Source organism: Hypanus sabinus, chromosome 29 (genome assembly GCF_030144855.1).
Source record: "Hypanus sabinus isolate sHypSab1 chromosome 29, sHypSab1.hap1, whole genome shotgun sequence".
NCBI classification, from domain to species: domain Eukaryota; kingdom Metazoa; phylum Chordata; class Chondrichthyes; order Myliobatiformes; family Dasyatidae; genus Hypanus; species Hypanus sabinus.
The window spans coordinates 18160497-18181153 of NC_082734.1; the positions used below are offsets into that span (position 1 = coordinate 18160497).

Sequence of the window (20657 nt, forward strand, 5' to 3'; positions counted from 1 at the left end):
AAAGACTGGAAGTCCAGATTCTTCAAAGATTCTTGGACATTAAAGATAGATTTTTCAAGCTTCCCATTGGTATCCGTCAGCTTATCAATCTTAGTATTGAGCGATCCAAATTCAAACTTCATATCTTGTATTGAAGAGAATATTCCTGCTAAAGTAACAGGTTCCTCTGGTTTCTTTACTTGTTCAGTTTGTTCCATTTCAGGAAAAGTCTTGCCGCTTCTCAGTTCAATACCAGGTCAACTTCCGGCCGTCATAATTAAATCATAAATCTTTCAACAAAAGTAATAAATTATCAGATTTGAAAGGAGTCTGCCAGTGGGATGTAAAATATATTTTAAAAAAAGTGGAGCCGCTATAAAGTGTGTCTCACTGCATGCACTGCAAAATGGAGTCTGTACGCAGAAAATCAGCATTAGTTGTCAAGTGGAATTGAAACCAATATTCAAAACGTAACTAGTTTTTCCCTGGTCCCTTCACCCTCAAACATCCTCTTTAAATGAAATGTTTCTACCATAAGCATCCAGTCCAAAGCACCCCACTCTTCTGTCTCTTGTAATATATTCAAACAACGTGGAAGTGAGATACCAGAAAAGTTTGTAGTTGCAGAGAACCACGAGGGTGTCAGTACCGAGAGACCACTCCCTTTGCAAAGTCCTCAAAAGCTCTTCCACTTCCAGCAACCACAACCCTCCTCAAGCCACTTTCCATGCAACTACAGAAGATGCAATAACTGCCCTTTTACATCCCCACCATTCAGGGACCCTGTTCAAAGTAAATTTATTATCAAAGTACATACTGTGTATGTCACCATATACAACCCTGAGATTCATTTTCTTGTGAGCAATCACACTAAATACAAGAATTATAATAGAATCAAGGAAAGACTGCACTCAATAGGATGGCGTGCAACCAAAATATAAGAAAAGGTATAAGAACAAAAGATCAAACTGTGGAAATACATAAAGAAAGAGGGAAAAAATGAAATAATAATAAATTGAAAGACTATGGAACATGAACAGGGTTTACATTGTCCCAATCATAATATCTATAGCTGTTATCATCTCAAAGACACTACACAATAGTATTAAACAATTAGGGCTACACATATTTATGTAAATCTTCAGAAAACCACAAATCTAAACACTTTAGAATAGTCCAAAAGTTCCTAGCAATTGAGAAATGTGTATGTGCTTGGCTATACCTGTACCTCAGGTTTTATCAGCTTAAACTGAGAAAAAATATAAATAATAATCATAAATAAGCATTGAGAACATGAGATGAAGAGTCCTTGAAAGTGAGCTAATAGGTTATGGGAACAGTTCAGCGATGGGACAAGTGAAGTTATCCCCTCTGGTAGAAGAGAGATCTGTGAAGGCATGCTGATCATAATCCATCTGTCTGGTGGAGATTTTGATAGAAGTAAACTACTGACCTGTCCACCTCTGGGTTGTCACTTTGGAAACCAGAGCGCCCGAAGGAAACCCACACAGTCACAGGGAAAACGTACAAACTTCCTACAGACCGTGACGGTAATTGAACCCGGTCGCTGGTGCTACCATGCCACCCCCCACAAATAATATTGAGAAGATGAAATGTAGAGTTCTTGTAGTGAGTCTGTAGGCTGTGGAGTTGGATCAGAGCTGAGGTGAGAGTGAAGTTAAGCACAATGGCTTGGGAGCTTGATGGTTGTAGGGAAATAAATGTTACTGAACTTCATGGTGTGGGCCTCAAGGTTCCTGTACATCCTGCCCGCTGGTAGAAGTGAGAAGAGAGCATGGCCTAGATTGGATGTGGGTGGGAGGGTCCTTGATGATGGATGTCGCTTTCTTGTGGCAGCGCTCCTTGTAAATCTGCCGGAAGTCAGGATTAAATCCTGGTCACTGGAACTGTGACGGCTGCTCTACACACTCTCCCTTGGTCTACACCCTATCACTGACTCTCCCTTTTCATCCCTCTACCCCTGCCCCTCTCTTCAGCTTAAAACATATTTTTCCTCACTTTTCCAGTTCTGACGAAAGATCGTTTATGTTATACACAATGTAACACTGCCTCTACTGCTTTGGGGAGCAATAGGCTACTTACGACAGAGATCTCTTTCTTTCACTAGTTCTTACCTTTACTCAAAGTGATTCAATTTCCTGACATACTGAGCCAAGATTTCTCTAAGATCCCAATGTTACCCTTTAACACAGATACCTTTCCCCATTTTCAATTCTGCTCTCTCAGGTAACTTGAATGTACCAGATGTCATCAGTGTTTATATGGGACCTGTAATGTTAGAATCAGAGACAGGTTTATGGTCACTGACTAAGATGACATGGAATTTGTTGTTTTGTAACAGCAGTACAGTGCAAGTTGATAGAATTGCTATAAGCTATTAAAATAAATAAATAGTGCAAAAAGTTACTCCTTTTTTACACTATTTAATTTTGTAGTTCACAGTAATGTTTAATGACTTTGCGCTGTATTGTTGCCACAAAACAACAAATTTCACATTATCTAAGTCAGTGACTACAGCCTGTAATATTATGACCAGGTAGTGTTCTAGGTAATAATTCCAGTAAGATGACAGCACACTCTGTCTCAGCAGCTTCTATGGGGTCAATCAAGGATGTTGTCCTTTTCTGGATGTATTTTTTGACAATTTCAAGACCCGGCTGGACATTAAGAACTCAAAGTGCTGCAGGTCCACCCCATCAGAGAGTTGCTCGTTGGTGGAGCACTGAAGGAACTGGATGGTGCAGATCGTGCTGACGCCTACGTCAGAGGAGTCAGCATGCAAAGGAAGTGTGCAGTCTAACACCGAGTGGCTTTCCTTGTGATCGCAGGACCCTGTTGGACATTGTTAATGTGCAATGCTGCAAGTCCGATTCACTGATTTATTGATGGACAGCGGGTGGGGGGTGGGAGCGAGGGAGCTGCATGGACTCGTTCATAATGAGAACTAGGCCTCAGGCCACAGAGTCGCCTGTGTGCAGCCACCCTGGAGAGAGGAGTCAGAGTTAGAGTCATAGAAAAGAACAGCACAGAAACAGGCCCTTTGGCCCATCTAGTCCATGCCAAAACGTTTAACCAGCTTACTCCCACTGACCTGCACTGGGACCACAGCTCTCCCTATCCCTACTATCCACGTTCCTATCCAAACATCTCTTAAAAGTCGCAATTGAGCTCACATACACCACCTGCGCTGGCAGCTCGTTTCACACTCATGACCCTCATGTTCCCCTTAAACCACCTTTCACCCTTAACCCATGACCTCCTGTTGTAGTTGTAGTTTCAACCAACTTGAGTGAAAAAAGCCTGCTTGTATTTATTTCTTTCTTTATTTATTTCTTTCTTTATTTATTTATTTCTTGTATTTATTTCTGTATCACTCTATAAATCTCTCAATCATCTATGTTCTACAGGATAAAATTCTAGCCTATTCAATCTTTCCTTATAACTCAGATCCAATCTTTCCTTATAACTCAGATCCTCCAGTACAGGTAACATCCTTGTAATTTTCCTCTGTACTCCTTAACCTTTCAAATATTTACCTATCTCCACTTTACTTAAATCTCATGATGTGGCCTCTGCCGGAGGCAACATGGTGTGGCAACATGCTGGAGTTGGTGCTGCCCCCTACTGCTCACTCAGCAAAATACAAGCCGTATTGAGTTTGACTACAGATTGTTGCAACAGATACGCACGCACTCAAGGTCTTGGACTATATTTTTTGTGACTGTATTTTACTGCTATCTTATATGTGCTACATGTGCTTTATACTGTGTGTGACTGTCGGTACTGTGTTTTGAACCTTGGTCCTGGAGTAACACTGTTTCGTTTGGCTGTATTCATTTGTATTCATGTATGGTTGAATGACAAATAAACAAACTTCTTTGCTGCTTTAATTCTGAAAGTAAATATACGGACCTTAGATTTTGATAAGTTGTGCTTGAATTAGAAAATAGCCTCTCGTATAATTACTCTCTTAGTTTCAATCCAAAGGATCATTCATGACAGGAGAACTCAATCCTGTGGTGTGCTTCTCCCTTGCTATGTGGGACATCTCTCGTGGCAAGTGTGTGTGCAGTATGTGTGCACACTGAGCTGCTGACTGACTGCGTTCTACAGCGAGAGCTGTCTCTGAACCCACAACAGAGCATCACATTGTGGACAGCGCGTTTCGTGAGCTGGTCACTACAAAATTGTTGGCTGAACATTATGTGCCGTTCTGATGGTACTGGAGAGGGTGTAGAGGAGATTCACTAGTACAGGAGGTTTCTGTTATGGGGAGAGGATGGATGGGCTGGGCTGGGTTTGCTTTGAGTGGAGGAGGCTGAATGGGGACCTGAGAGGTCCACAATTATGAAGGCATAGACAGGGTAGATAATGAGAAAACTTCCCTTATGCACTGTCTAAAACCAGAGGGCATAGGTCGAAGATGACAAGTTGGAGCATTTGAGGGAGTGTGGTGCAGAATCTGCAAACAATATTTTTCATGCAGATCGAGTTTAGAATCTGAGAAGATGCAAGAAACAATCTGCTGGAGGAACCCAGAGTGTTGAGAAGCATCTGTGGGGGGGGGGGGAAGAGTAGGAATGGTCAATATTTTGGGTCGAAACCCCGTGAGAGGACTGGGTGTAGAGAGGGAAGATAGCCAGTTTAAAGAGGAGAGGGGCTAGGTGATTGGTGGACCAAGGAAGGGTGAAGGATTGAATCAGGAAGGGGGGAGGATATTGCTGGGAGACAGGTGGGGAGAGGAGAATGTGAGAGTGGAGACAGCAAGGAGGATGATATTAAAACTTTACTGTACCTAGCTTCTCATTACTTATGTTTTTACACATAGCTAGGTTTCAACTTAGAACTTAAATATTAAACGGGGTAGGAATAAACCACTTGACCCCTTCAGCATTTAATGTAATTTTCCTGTGTCCCTAGATTCCTCAAATACCCAAAAATTTATCAATCTCTGACCCAAATATACTCTAACTACTGGGCCTCCACAGCTCTCTGGTATAGGGAATTCCAAAGAGTCACCATCTTCAGGGAAAAGAAATTACTTCTATCCCTTCCCTAAACATTCGACCTCTTGTCTGAGACAGTGGCTCTTATTTTCCCAAGCCAGGAGAAACATGTACACTCAGACCATTTTATTCGGTCTAGTAGGTACCTGGTAAAATGGCCACTGAGTGTATGTTCTTGGTGTTCTGCTGCTGTAGCTCACCCACTTCAAGACTGAATATGTGCATTCAGAGGTGCTATCCTGCACACTGTTGTTGTAACGTGTGGACATTTGAGTTATTGCCACCTTCCTCTCAGCTGGCCATTCTCCTTCGATCTCTCACTAACAAAACATTTTCACCCACAGATGTTTTTTTGTTTTCTGCAACAGTCTCATAAACTCTAGAGACTGTTGAGCATGAAAACATCAGGAGGTCAGCAGCTTCTGAGATCCATAAACCACAGTGGAAAAAAACAATTATTCCACGGTCATAGTCACTTAGCTCACGTTTTTACCCGTTCTGATATTTGATCTGAACAACAACTTGATCTTGACCATGGCTGCATGATTGTATGCATTCAGTTGCTGATTGATTGATTAGATATTTGCATTAACAAGGTGTACCTAATAAAGTGGACACTGCGTACATGTCCTATAGTGTATGTTTCAATGAGATCACCCATCATTCTTCTAAATTCTGAAACATCTAGGCTCAGTGTGCACCCAGGACACACCCTTTTCTCATTGCTACCATCAGGAAGAAGGTACAGGAGCCTGAAGGCACACACTCAATGATTCAGGGACAGCTTCTTCCCCTCTGCCATCCGATATCTGAATGGATATTGAACCCATGAATACTACCTTCCTACTTTTTTATTTCCTATTTTAGTATTACTTATTCAATTTAATCAGTGAAATATATAAACTAACTCAGTCTTCTTTTTCTCTGTTATTATGTATAACATTGCAGTGATGCCACAAAGTTAACAAATTTCACGACATATGCCAGTGATATTAAGCCTGATTCTGATTTCTTCTTGTGTGACAAACCTACCATCTTTCAAACTGACATGGCAAATTCCCCCTGCTGTCTTGTTCTCGGACGCAAATCCCTCCTTGGGTAGGGTGGCCGGACCCGCACACAACATCCGGCCTGACTGTTTATTCGCTTCCATAGTTGCTGCCTGGCCTGCTGAATTCTTCCAGCTTTTTGTGTGTGGTGCCCACAGTATTGCAGGTGCAGTTACACCAAGGCCTCTTTACTCTAGTATTCAAATCCTCTTGCAATAAAGACCAAATATACCATTTGCATCTGTTACAAACCCTCAGGTTTCATTTACTGTGGACTGTCGCTTTAAGCGCCTGAGTGAGGCGGGACTATGATGTCAGTCACAGGCTGAAGTGGTTTGTTTTGGATTTTTACAGAGAGAGAGAGAGGCCTTCAGTCGTAAGAGAGGCATGCTGAAATTTCAGCTTGTCACTGCTATGGTTTGGAACTCTTTGATGCCCAAAAGATTGGGTTAAACATCGGCACACAGTGCACAACAAATGCGTGACTGTCGCTTCATATAATCTATAGGAGTGGATTTTGGGATATCTTGTGGGACCACTTATGTGTTAACCCTTGCATGGGTCTGTTGTGTGGTAACCAGTGGAAGACGATATGCCTGTGACAGGTCACTTTTGGTGATAATTCATACGTGGATTTGGAATGGCACGATGGACAAGATCTACGACGATTGTTAACTCGTTTCCAGTGTGGAACCTGTGGAATACTTCGTACTCACCTTTTTTCTCCAGTACAAAGTGGATTACAAATATCTCTCTCCCAACACTTCTTACATGGATGTCTGAACTTTCCTACTTAACCAGCTCAAGACTCTAAACCTTGTTCCCCCAAGACCAATAGTTTGGGAGCTATATTTACACCCATATATACATATAACACTGTTAACTTCTGTTTATCTTGGTTGAGTTACTATATTATAAGTAGTTATTAATAAAGATAGTGGTTTTAACATCAAAACCTGACTCAGTGTGAAATCTCTTGCTGCTGGTTTGTTTCTAAAACGTTACATTTCATAACAAATTTGGGGCTTGTCCGGGACATGGACAGGTTTGGAGCTTATTGATTGATTGATTACCGATCTTATTGGCTACTTTTCTTTTGATTTACTTGGTTGTGGAAATCAGCAGCAATGGATATTGGGGCATTTCTGGAAACGCCAACCCCTGAGGCTTTAGAGAAGGCCAAAAAGGATGAATGGTTGGCCATTGCTATTGAGCTAAACCTTACTGAGATAAAGCGGGCTATGAGGAAGCCAAAGATTCAGAAGAAAATAGTTGAGCACTATATATCTACACAGGTGTTTGATGAGGAGGTGTTAAAGAGGTTTCCTGTGAGTAAAGAGGAGATACAGTTACAAATGGAACAAATGAAGCTTGAAATATTTAAATTAGAGGCTGAGGAAAAAGACAGAGGCAGCTTGATGCCAGAGAAGCAGACAAACAGAGTGAAGAAGCAGAAAGGCAGAGGCAGTTTGAGATGGAGAAGTTAAGGCTCGAGAGAGAAGTTGCTGGCTCTGAGGAACTGGTCATACCGTTTATTGGCAGCCAGGAAATTAAACTGGTCTCTTCATTTGATGAGACTGAGGTTGATAAATACTTCCAGCATTTTGAGAAAGTGGCTCAGAGTCTAAATTGGCCAAAAGAAAGCTGGTCTCTCTTGTTACAGAGTATAATTAAGGGTAAGGCTCAACAAGTTTACTCTGCCTTATCAATTGGAGATGCAGTTAACTATGAGACAGTGAAATGGACTGTACTTAAATCCTATGAATTGGTTTTATAAGCCTTTAGGCAATAGTTTAGAAATTTGAGGAAATCTGTGAACCAGACTCCATGTGAAATCTATTGCTGCTGGTTCCTTTCTAAAATGTTACAATTCATTACAAATTACTAATTGTTTGCTCTAGCTTTGCATTTGCTTTCAATGTACAAGAACACCCAGGTCTCTCTGAACACCAATATCTCTCAGCTTCTCACTATTTAAAGAATACTTTGCCTTTTTAGTTCTGTCACCAGAGTGAAGGACTTCACATTTTCCACATTATTGCTAACAACTTGGCAAAACACTTTAGAATTTATTACAAAATCAAGCCATCATTCTCTGCTCTTTACTCACCTTGTTGCTCACCTTGAGGGACATGGATGTGGGCCTCTTAGATTTTGACGTTGCTGTGAGTGGGCCTAGTCCGGAGGATTGATTTAAGTTGAAAAGGATTTTTTTTATCCCTACAAAATAGATAAATCCATTCACTGAAGCCACTATGTCTCTCTCTGGATGACACCCACACCAGTTCAAACAACCCAACCTACAACCTGGTATTAAAGAAGTAGGGGGTAGAAAAGCAACCCAAAATTCATACAAGACATTTCATATTGAGATTTCACCCCATCTTCCATTCTCTCTGTTATAACTTCCTGTTGACTGTATGGTACACCCCAACCGTGCCAGCATCCGGGGTTCAGACGCTCTGATCTTCCGGAGCAAGGATAGCTGGTGTAGTCCCTTCAAAGATTCTGGCTGCTCTGTTAATTGGCGGCCATGTTTTGGTGCCAGGATTTGGATAATTAAAGAGCACCTGAACTCAGGTTTGGTGCTGAATCGTCCGCTCAACCTTGGTTTGGTCTGCGATTGCATTTAGAATTTCTGTCTTGTTAGGATCCTTGTCTAGCATCTGGTCAAGTACCTTTTTTTACATCTCAGTCTCGAATTCGTGTCTAGGGTACTCCAGTACTTAGGTCATTAACATCCTCGCCTAAGTCTCTCATCACAGTCCCATTCCCACATCAATGCTCTGTTGTACCCCCCACTGTGAAAACTGCCTGCACATACCACCCACCTCATCATACTCCTTCTCCTCATCACTTTCTTCCCACTCTGCTTCTCCCTTTCACCCCTCTCTCTCCTTACTACAGCCTTCTGCAGCTCACCGCCGCTTTCCCTGTCAAATTAATAATCCATTATCTGACACCGAATTACATTCCCAGAAAGTGTGACATGAATCGGAACAACATCGTGAATCCCTTTTCTAGGCTGAAGGTTAAGCCAAGAGACAGGCCAGTGCTAGCAAGTGGTGACCGTGTGGGGTGGGTAGGAGGGGGCAGATAAGTGACAGAGGGTAGTGGTTTGGATGAAGAATAGAGCGTGAATAAAGCACTTACCTTTGCAGTTTTCAGGTTTGGGGTTGCTCTACACTCAGGACAATGACTGAATAGATGACACCATTGCTCATCAATACCAGGCAAGGTGAGTGCTGATGGATTCAGTTTAGGCAATGACGAGTGAAGCAATAATGAATAAACAAGGTTAAGGCGAGGACTGCCTGTACTCTCAGCAGTGATGACCATGATATGACTTTCTGGTTAATTAAAAGCCTATCAGGCAAGGAAGTCTGCCGACCTTAGCCAGTCTGGTCCATGTGGATATTTTGTTTTGAATACAACTGACAAGGGCAGGATGATGGGCATCTTAGAACACAGGACAGTAAACACACTACAGGCCCTTTGGCCCACAATGTTGTGTCGACATGTTAACCGATTCCAAGATCAATCTAACACTCCCCTCCAACGTAGGCCTCCATTTTTCCTTTCATCCATGTGCCTATCTAAGAGTCTCCTGAAACCCCCTAATGTATCAGCCTCTACCACCAGCCCAGGTGGTGCATTCCACAGACTTACCACTCTCTGTGTAAAATAACCTACCTCTGATATACCCCTAAACTTTCTCCTCATCACTGTTGGATCTCCATTTATTTTCTGATCCTTGGGGTTCAGAAATGATGAGTAGTCTTAATTCCATGATTTTGGTTTAAGTTAGAGTGCAAACAAGCATACAAACACTAAGCAACTTAAGTAAAGAGCCAAGAAATGACGCCAGGAGGTGTATGGGCACGAAGACAAAGGAATAATGAAGCCAAGATGGCACCTCTGAAAAATCCTTCACTTTTATAGATAAAATAAGGGAAATTCCTTTGATAGAGAATAAACTAATTAATAGGCTATATAATTAAAACAATTACACCACATGGGTGATGTGCTGGTAATTAGCCAATGAAAAATGAGAAAGGTTAGAAACCGTTAGTTTAGCTGCTTTACCACTTTCTGCCAGTGAGTGGGGATGAACCACCACGTACATGAGCTTGTTAAAAAGTACCACTCTTATAAAAACAGTTACTAAAAAAACAATGGCTTCCAACATCATCTTAAAAATATGCCCTCTTGCATTAGCCATTTCTTCCTTCAGAATAAGGTGCCTGCTATCCACTCTGTTGATCTTGTGGATCTATATCAAGTCTCCTCTCATCCTTCTTCACTCCAAAGAGAAGAGCCCTAGCTTGGTTTCTATATGGACTGAGCAAGGTCTTTGACGAGGTCTCAGATGGAAGGCAAGTCTGGACGATCAAACGGCATGGGATCCAGGAGGAGCTATGTAGCTAGGTGGACACAAATGGGTTTTATGGTAGGAAGCAGAAGGTGATGGTTTAATGTATGGTGACGGCAACAACACTAGAAATACCTAAAAATGATGAGCTGCGTGCCCAGTGATGCTGTAACATGCAAGTGCTGAACAGAGATCACAATGTGAAATAGCACGAGCTAGACAATTCCACAACCAAAAGCTCTGCAGTCCTATCACAACCAGAGGTGAAGGGCGGTGGACAATTAAACTGCTCACAAATAAGCACCAAAACACCTCCATCCTCGTTCCTGCTGGGGCAAATCATGATCCCAATAACGAAAATCAAACAAAAAAAAACCTGCAGATGCTGGATATCTTAAATAAAAGCAGAAAACATTGGAATCACTCAGCAGGTCAGGCAGTATCTAATGGAAAGAGACAACTGATGCTTCAAGTCCTGCACCCTTCTTCAGATCTGGGAAGAGATAAAATTTCTGCAACAGCATGGGTGGGGGAGAGTTGTGTAGAGCAAAGGGAACTCCCCAGATCAGGCCAAATGATAAATTGTGGCAGGTTATGGTCCTTTGTTTATGGATTGTGTAAGGATAAATAGTGGGATTTTCCCAGCAGACCAGACGATACAAATAAAAAAATGATGACATGCAGAAATAACTAGTTCTGATCCAGAAAGAAAGAAAGAGATACCTGACATTGGTGAATTTGAGACTGAATTCTGCGTGTGATGCTGTGGGTGCAGTACTGAAGATCTGCACCCTAGAGCTTACCATGTCTCTGGTCCAAAAGTTCCAGTACAGGTACTCACTGGCAAACAGGGTCTTGGTTATGATAAGGATTTTGTCAAGAAGAAATCTTCAATGAAGCCAGAAACAAAAAATAGAAATATGCTGTATATACTCGGCAGATGACAAGGATGGTTAGGACCCAAATGCTGGAGTATCCAAAGCAAGGATTGAGAACTGAGTACAAAATAAATGCTAGACGCTATCAACTTAGGCTTACAACTGAGCACCAAACCTCAGTTCAGGAGCTCTTTAAGTACTCCATTCTTGGTGTCCAAATCACAACTGCCAATTTGTGAGACCGCCCTGAACCCTCAAAGGGACTGTGCCAGATATCCATACTCTGGAGAGTTAAACCATCTAAATCCCAGAAGCAGGCATGGCTGGGAGCGTCTCATAACAGAAGAACCAGGTTAACACTTCAGATTAATGATCATGCCCTCTACTCAAACCTCTTATCATGTTAAACATCCCATGGTGTTTGAGGTAATTTATGAAAATGGACAGAAGATTAGCTGACCAGCAGAAGGCAGAGAGTGCAGATAAGGGGGTCCCTTTGTGAGTACAGTGACTAGTGGGATTCTGTATGGGCCAGTGTTGGGACCACAACATTTAACTTTATACATTAATGATTTGGACCATGGAACTGATGGTAATGTGGCTATATCTGCAAACCATACCAAGATACTGGTAGTGTTGTGGAGGTAGGACGTCTGCAGAAGGACTTCGACAGGTTAGGCGAGTGTGCAATGAAGTGGAAGATGGAATACAGTCTGGGGGGGAAGTGTGGCATTTTGCACTTTGGTAGGAAATATACAAAAGCAGACTATTTTCTAAATGGGGAGCAAAATCACAAATCAGTGGTGCAAAGGGACTTGAGAGTCCTAATCTGGGATTTCCTCAAGATTAATTTACACGTTGAGTCGGTAGTAAAGAACGTAAATGCAATGTTAGCATTCATTTTAAGAGGAACAAAAAGGTAAAAACCATGATGCACTGCTGAGGCTTCATAAAACGTTGGACAGAGCTCATTTGGGATATTGTGTTGGTGCTGGAGAGGAACCAGAGGAGGTTCACGGGAATGAAGGGCTTAAGAAGAGGAGTGTTTGATACTTCCAAGCCTATAGTTGATGGCGTTAAGAAGGATGGGGCAGGGGGAGGGGGTGAATCTCATTGAAACCTGCTGGGACCTGAAGGGCCGGGATAGAATGGATGTGGAGAAGCTGTCTCTATCATCAGGAGAGTTTTGGATCTAAGGGCACAGTCTCAGAATAAAGGGACAACCCTTTAAAACTGAAATGAGGGATTTCAAAAGCTAAGAGAGTGGTGAAACTGTGGAATTGGTTGCCAAGGGGACTATGGAGGCCAGTTGGGTGTATTTAAGGCAGAGGTTAGCAGATTATCAATTGGTAAGGGAGCTAAGGGTAATAGAGAGTAGGAGGGAGAATCCAGTTGGAAAAAAAATCAGAGCTGACTTGATGTGCATATAGAACATACAAATCTACAGCACATTACAGGCCCTTCGGCCCACAATGTTGTGTCGACCATGTAACCTACTCTAGAAACTGCCTAGAATTTCCCTATCACATAGCCCTCTATTTTTCTAAGCTCCATGTACCTATCTAAGAGTCTCATAAAAGATCCTCTACCACCATCGCTGACAGTGCATTCCATTCACCCACCACTCTCTGTGTGAAAAACATACCTCTGACATTCCCCCCATACCTACTTCCAAGCACCTTCAAACTATGCCCCCTTGTGTTAGCCATTTCAGCCCTGTATGCTCGAATTCCGCTCGCAGCTTACAATCTGCGTGAGTCTGGTTCTCTTGCTATGCTGCCCAACCTGCTGAGTATTTCCAGCAATATCTGTATTAATTTCTGTTTAGAACCATTTGCAAGTGTTACGTATTCAGGCAACAATAAATATATGAGTTCGGCAAGGGTTTCTTATAACCAACAACACGTTTATTAAACACAGAAAACAAACCCCCCAAAAGTAAACAAACACTACCGTAACCGGAAACAGCTGCTGAGCGGCTGTTCAAACAGTTCTTAAAGTGATATTCCAAAACAGTTCTTTAAAGTGGTATTCCAAAACAGTTCTTAAAAGTGGTATTCCAAAACAGTTCTTAAAGTGATATTGCCAAAAGTTCGATATGCTCACAGTCCATTTAAAAGGAGAGACTTTACAGGACGATTTAGGTTCTCTTTCACGTCGCTTGCTTCGATCCCCGACGTCGAACTTCCCACGAAGAATTTACGAAACAGAACGGCTTAAAGGCACTGACCTTTCCTTCCTCACTATCCTCAATCCTTTCTGGTAAACCCAGGGATTAACACGAAGATAGTCAACGAAATCTTTAACTTCCAACTTTGAATCTTCACTCTCCTCTAATTCTCAAACTAACAGAATCATAAAGAACCTGCTGGCAATGACCTTTTAAACTTTAGGCATTAAATAAAAACTTCATCCTTCAACTAAACTGCGTCATCACTTCAAACACGCAGTGGCATGAAGTCAACCTGGCAAATCCAGCCACGAACTGCCCCTCCTCACAGGGTGGGGTCTACCTTTTATAACCTGTAAAAAAAACCCGTCACATGATCTCTACTGGCGGGAAAATGACGTCATTCCACCATCACCTCAAGTCCAGTACAGCTTCAACCCCAGTCACATGACAAGGGCCCCACTGTCATGTGTCACGAGTACGTAACACAAGTTTTACTTGAACAGTGCGAACAATTCCCTATTCCTTCTATACAATACATTAAGCATGCAATTAATCATGTTGAAAGTAAAAAGGAGACATTTAAAGTCTTTATGTGCATCAAGGTAGCTGAATCCTTGGGGTCTGAAAAGATGTATCCCCATAAAAAGCTTCCTGCAAAAGCAGGAAGAGAGGAGGTTACTGGGGCCTTGACAGGGATATTTAAATCTTTGTTGGTCACAGATGAGGTGCTAGATGACTGGATGTGCTACCTTTATTCAAGGACAACAGTGATAAGCTGAGTAATATTATATTAATAGCATGGAAATTTGTTGATGAAGTTGTGAAGTGTAGGATGAATCTGCATTTGGAGAGGTCGGGATTCATCAGGGATACCAACAAGGACCCTCTGAATAATCCCGTCGGCCTTATTTAAGATGTTGTTACATATATTGATGAAGACAATGTAACTTACATGTACCATATTTTCTCCTCCCACTTCTCCACTGTCATCCATCCCTCCGATCGTTACTATCCTTTCCCATTTCTCCACCCCTCCTCTTCCATTTACCCCTTTCTACCCATCACCATTACCTTCTCCCCAACAGTCCCTCAGCCAATTTCCCTCCCCTTCACTCACACCCTCTCCTCCCTCTTCAACTTCTTCCCTTTCCTTAACTTTCCCTCCCTCCACCTAACTCATCCCTCTTACCCTTTTCTTCCTGTCCTCTCCCTCCTCCTTTCAATCATTCAAACCTTCATGTCCAATTCACATCTACAATGCTCCCTGTCACTATTCTATTCAACATGAACTCCCCTCTTGTTCCTACTCCTATCAATCCTCTTTCCCTCACCCCATCAATCTCCAACTCTCTCCCATTAATTATTAATCCTGCCCCTCCCCTGCACCAACTTTTCTCAACAGCCCTACATTTCTTTCCACCTCCCCTTTTAACTCTACCCCAGTGTCTTCCCAACATCCTCTCCCCTCCCAACAAGAACCCTCTCTCTTCCCCTGCCAATTACCTTTCTTATTTTGCTCTCCATCCTGTGCTGTGCGTGACATTGCGTCTTTAACTTCTTGTGACAGTAAAGCATCACAGTTCCAGTTCTTAAATATTTTCGGGGTTGGACGAATGCCTGGAAGGAAGAAACAAGATCTAGCATGGCACGAACACAAGAGAGAATGCAGATGCTGGAAATCCAGTGTAACACATGCAATCTTCAATGGGACCCTACCACCAAACACAACTTTACCTCCACTCCCACCTCTCTGCTTTCCACAGGGATTGTACTCTCTGTGATTCCCTCGTCCATCTGTCATTCCCCACTAATCTCGCTCCTGGCACTTATGTGGAAGAAGTACAACACCTGCCATTCACCTACTCCCTCACTTCCATCCAGGGACCCAAACAGTCCTTCCAGGTGAGCTAACACTTTACCTGTGAGTGTTTTGGGGCCTCCTCTACATTGGTGAGACACAACGTAAATTAGGGACCACTTTGTCAAGTACCTTTGCTCCATCTGCAACCAGCAAGATTTCCTGATGGCCAATCATTCTAATCCCCACACCGGTTCAGATACATGTTGATGGTCTGCAAGGCAAGGGTGGGCGCCCTTCTCTTCATAGGTCCCTCAGTTCCAATACACTTCCTGCCATTCATAGTAAGTCTTATGCTGGTTTGACTTTCCAAAATGCATCATCTCATATCTGTTTTGAAATCCATTTGTCATTTCTCAGACCACTTCCCTATCTGATCAAGATCTCCTTGTAATCTACGATAATCGATTTCACTATCAACATCCTAATTTTGTGTCATCCCCAATACTGGACATTGGGTATAGCATGAAAACATGGGGCCAAAGAATTATATAGTTTTCTGGTAAGGGGTTCACGAGCCTCTAACAGACTGGAGGAGTGCAGTTGAGGATGGGGGACCTAGGCCCAGGAATTAGTGTTGAAGCAGCATTGTCAGTCATTTGTGAAATTCATAGAATTGAAGGAGGCCACTCAGCCCATTAGGTCTGTACTGGAGCTAACATAGGGTTATTCACCATGTTAAAAAAGGCCCTTCAGCTCACCTTGTCCATGATGACCAATGTGCCTTCCTGAGCTGCTTCCATTTGCCTGCATTTGGACCGGAGACCTCTAAAACTTTTAAATATTGTAATTGTACCCACCTCTACCAGTTCCCTTGACAGCTCCTTCCATGTAATCTCCACCCACTGTATGAAAACTTTGCCTTTAAACCTTTCCTCAATCAACTTAATCTTGCACTCTCGAGGAAATCTGCAGATGCTGGAAATTCAAGCAACACACACAAAATGCTGGTGGAACGCAACAGGCCAGGCAGCACCTATAGGGAGAAGCACTGTCGACGTTTTGGGCTGAGACCCTTCATCAGGACTAACTGAAAGGAAAGACAGTAATTGATTTGAAAGTAGGAGGGGGAGGGGAAAATGCAAAATGATAGGAGAAGACCGGAGGGGGTGGGGTGAAGCTGAGATCCAGACAGATGATTGGCAAAAGGGATACAGAGCTAGAGAAGGGAAAGGATCATGGGATGGGAGGCCTAGGGAGAAAGAAAGGGGGAGGGGAGCACCAGAGGAAGATAGAGAACAGGCAGAGTGATGGGCAGAGAGAGAAAAAAAATCTAAATATATCAGGGATGGGGTAAGAAGGGGAGGGGCATTAACGGAAGTTAATTCTGCTTGCAAGTATAAGTGTCACGCCTGCCCTTACACTTCCTCCCTCACCACCATTGGGTCCCAGACAGTCCTTATAGGTGAGGCGACACTTCACCTGTGAGTCGGCTGGTGTGGTATACTGCGTTCGGTGCTCCCGGTGCGGCCTTCTATATATTGGTGAGACCCGACACAGACTGGGAGACCGTTTCGCTGAACACCTACGCTCTGTCCGCCAGAGAAAGCAGGATATTCCAGCAGCCACACACTTTAATTCCACGTCCCATTCCCATTCTGATATGTCTATCCATGGCCTCCTCTACTGTCAAAATTAATCCACACTCAGGTTGGAGGAACAACACCTTATATACCGGCTGGGTAGCCTCCAACCTGATGGCAAGAACATTGACTTCTCTAACTTCCGTTAATGCCCCTCCTCTCCTTCTTACCCCATCCCTGATATATTTAGATTTTTTTTCTCTCTTTGCCCATCACTCTGCCTGTTCTCCATCTACTTCTGGTGCTCCCCTCCCCCTTTCTTTCTCCTTAGGCCTCCTGTCCCATGATCATTTCCCTTTTCTAGCTCTGTATCCCTCTTGCCAATCACCTGTCTGGCTCTCAGCTTCACTCCACCCCCTCCGGTCTTCTCCTATTGTTTCGCATTTTCCCCTCCCCATACTACTTTCAAATCTCTTACTATCTTTCCTTTCATTTAGTCCTGATGAAGGGTCTCGGCCCGAAACTTCGATAGCGCTTCTCCCTATAGATGCTGCCTGGCCTGCCGCATTCCACCAGCAATTTGTGTGTGTAATCTTGTACTCTCTAGCTTTAGATTCCTCCATCCTGGAAAAGTGACCATGACTATCCACCTTATCTCTGAAGCCTTCCAATGAGTTCCTACGCAGGAGGTTTGTCAGCATGTTTCGAGCACATCAGAGTGTATTGGAGGTAATATACTGGACTGAGGATTGGTTATCTGACTGTGACCTGCAGGGTACCATAGCGATTGGTATTTGGTATTTGCAACCTAACCTTCTTTTGCCGAGAGGACAAGATGCTACTTTTCTGAGTTTGCTGATGGTGTTGTGAGGAAGAAAACAGATATAAAGAGCCTCCACTGAAGCACAGGGAGGCTGAGTGAATGAGTTCATGGCAGATGGAATATAATGTGGAAGAAAAAAAATAGAAAAGCAGTGTTTGTGTTAACTTGTCAGAGATTGGGAGTATTGATGTTGAAGAGAGTTAGGTGTCCTTATAAACTCTACTCTGCTGACACAGCAAGCAATTAAAGCAGTAAATCATACATTGGTCTTTGTTAGGCTGGGATTTAAAGACAGGAGCAAAGATATCACAGAGTAGGTATGTGGGGCATTGGTATCTTGTGCAGTTTTCATTTATTTAAGCAAAAATGAACCTGCTGACCATAGAGGAAGCACAACACAGGTTCCTATGACAGCAGAAAGAGAGATGAGGCTGACTTATCCTTAACTTTTTAAAGTTTAGAAAAACTGAGAAGCGATCTCATTGAAACCCAAAAACTCTTTTACAGGGCTTGAAAGGCTAGGTGCAGCAGGAGATTTCCACTGGTTTAGGAGTCTCGGGCCAGGGGACACAGTCTCAGTGTAAGGGCGCAAGTTTAGTAAGTCTGAGATGTGGAGAAATGTTTTCATTGGCAAATTTTTAGAATCCCCTGCCCCAAGAGCTCCGGACACTCATTCATGGAGTCCATCCAGATCAGGGATTAGTAGATTTCTTGATATTAAGGAATGTAGTGACAGTGCGGGAAGGTGACACTGAGATAAAGTTTAGCAGTGGTTTCAGTAAATAGCAGAGCTGGCTTAAAAGCTTAAATGCTCTGCTCTTACTTCAACTGCTTTTTGTCTCACTTTCTTCAATGAGGAGGGAGATATCTGTGTTGGGAAGGAGCGCTTAGAGAGAAATGAACTGAGAACAAAAAGTGCAGCTTGAAAAAGAATCCTGTTGCTGGCTTGTCTGACAGCATGAAAGATCTTACACACTTGTAAGGAATGTCGGAAGGAACAACGTTCTTGTAAGCTTCAGTGTCATACACTTGTTTTAAAGTTCAAAATGAATTTATTATCAAGGTACATGTACGTCACCATATACAACCTTGATATTCATTTTCTTGCGGGCATACTCAGTAACTCTAAGAACCGTAACAGAATCAAGGAAAGGCAACAAACTGTGCATATACGAAAGAGGGGAAAAAAGCAATAAATATTGAGCATGAGATGAAGAGACCTTGAAAATGAATCCATAGGATGTGGGAATGGTTCAGTGATGGGGCAAGTGAAGTTAGCCCCACTGGTTCCAGAGCCTGATGGTTGTGGGGTAATAATTGTTCCTGAGCCTAGGAGTATGCGTCCTGAGCCCCCCCCCCCGTTGTACTTTGTTCCTGGCGGCAGCAGCGAAGAGAGAGCATGTCCTGGGTAATGGGAGTTCTTGGTGATGGATGCTGCTTTCTTGTGACAATGTTTCATGTAGATGTGCTCAATGGTGGGGAATGTTTTACCCATGATGGACTGGGCTGTATTCACTCCTGTCTATAATATCTCGTTTCCATATCAGGCTGTGAATCGAACAGTCAATATACTTTTCACCAGACATCCATAGAAGTTTGTTAAAATACTAGGTATCAAGCTAAATCTTTGCAAACTTCTAAGGAAGTAGAGGCGCTGCTGTGCTTTCTTTGTAAGTGCATTTATGTGGTGAGCCAGGAAAGGCCCTCTGAAGTGATAGATAACACAGAGAAATTTAAAATTGCTGACCCTCTCCACCTTTGATCCCCCAATGAGGACTGGCTCATTGACCTCCAGTATCCTTCACCTGAAGTCAATAATCAGCTCCTTGATCCTGCTGACATTGAGTGAGAGGCTGTTGTCAGGGCACCATTCAGCCAGATTTTCAATCTCCCTCCTATATGCTGACTCGTAACCACCTTTGATCTGGCCAGTGATAGATGTGTTGTCAGCAAACTTAAATATGGCATTGGAACAGTGTTTAGCCACACAATTGTAAAGGTAGAATGAGCAGAGCAGGGAGACTAAGCACACAGCCTCATGGTGTAGCTGTGCTGATGGAGATTGTGGAGGAGATGTTGTTGCCAATCCAAACTGACTGGGGTCAGCTATTTACAAAATTTTAGTTACCAAATGTTATTTACAAAATTACAATGGTCACACCTCCTTCTTGTGACCATCTATCACTGATCTTTCACTCCTCTTCACTTCCAGTTCACCAGCAGTCCGACTGTACACAGCCCACCTATTCTTCTGCAAATCAGTGAACTACCCTGCTGACTATTATCTGTGCACACGTATTGTATCATAAAACAGTCACTCCTGCTTCTGCTTAACATGTGATAGCCTTTTCAACTTTATTGGCTGGGAGAGCTATTTTGTTGCATTGGAAAGGGCTGTCCTCCATTATGTCTTGATTAAGCTTGGAGAAAATTAGAAGTCAGACGTTTGATACATCTATCAAATTTGAGCAAACCTGGCGACCTTTTAGTCAATATTTTCATATGATCTAATTTTTTTTCTTTTCCTTTCTATTATTTTAGGTAAATTTTTTTCTTCTCCCTCTGCGAAGTTTCAGATTTGACCAGAAGGATGTTTTCTGTTTTTTTGTAACTTTATCCTCAAATGGATTGCCAAGTTCCTTTTTTTTTGTTTTTGGTTAGTTTAGTGGGTTTTTTTTCTTAATAATAGAAAATTTCCAGTCTTTTTTTTGTATGAATTGTCAAGAGGAGTCGTGGTGCTCTGTTTATTAATACTAGCCTAATATTATATTATACATGATTTTGACAGTGTATATCCTTTCTTTGCTTGTACATTTATTGTATTATGTATTTGATATAATTTCTCCTCATTTGTATCTATTCATATAATTTTTTTTAAATCAATAAAAAAAGATTGAAAACAAAATGAAAACAGTCACTCTGGCTAATGGTTCACAGTGCTATAATCTCTCGTCTACTCTTGACGAAATCCATAC

At 42.5% G+C, this 20657-nt stretch overlaps 1 protein-coding gene across 10 annotated transcripts in view; it reads right to left on the reverse strand.

Annotated features, from left to right (window-relative positions):
* The window catches only part of LOC132383080 (protein FAM227A-like), a 70488-nt gene that overhangs the window by 16691 nt on the left and 33140 nt on the right, over positions 1-20657 (reverse strand). For 4 of the 10 annotated variants that reach the window (XR_009508541.1, XR_009508542.1, XM_059953840.1 and 1 more), the window contains exons 10-11: positions 14982-15095; positions 8166-8275 (exon numbers count right to left, since the gene is read on the reverse strand). Coding sequence is in view for 4 of the 10 variants with exons in the window: in XM_059953840.1 (XP_059809823.1) it covers positions 8166-8275; positions 14982-15095 (224 nt within the window). In the remaining 6 variants the exon portion in view is untranslated. The other 6 variants (XR_009508539.1, XR_009508537.1, XR_009508538.1 and 3 more) reach the window with 3 other exon arrangements.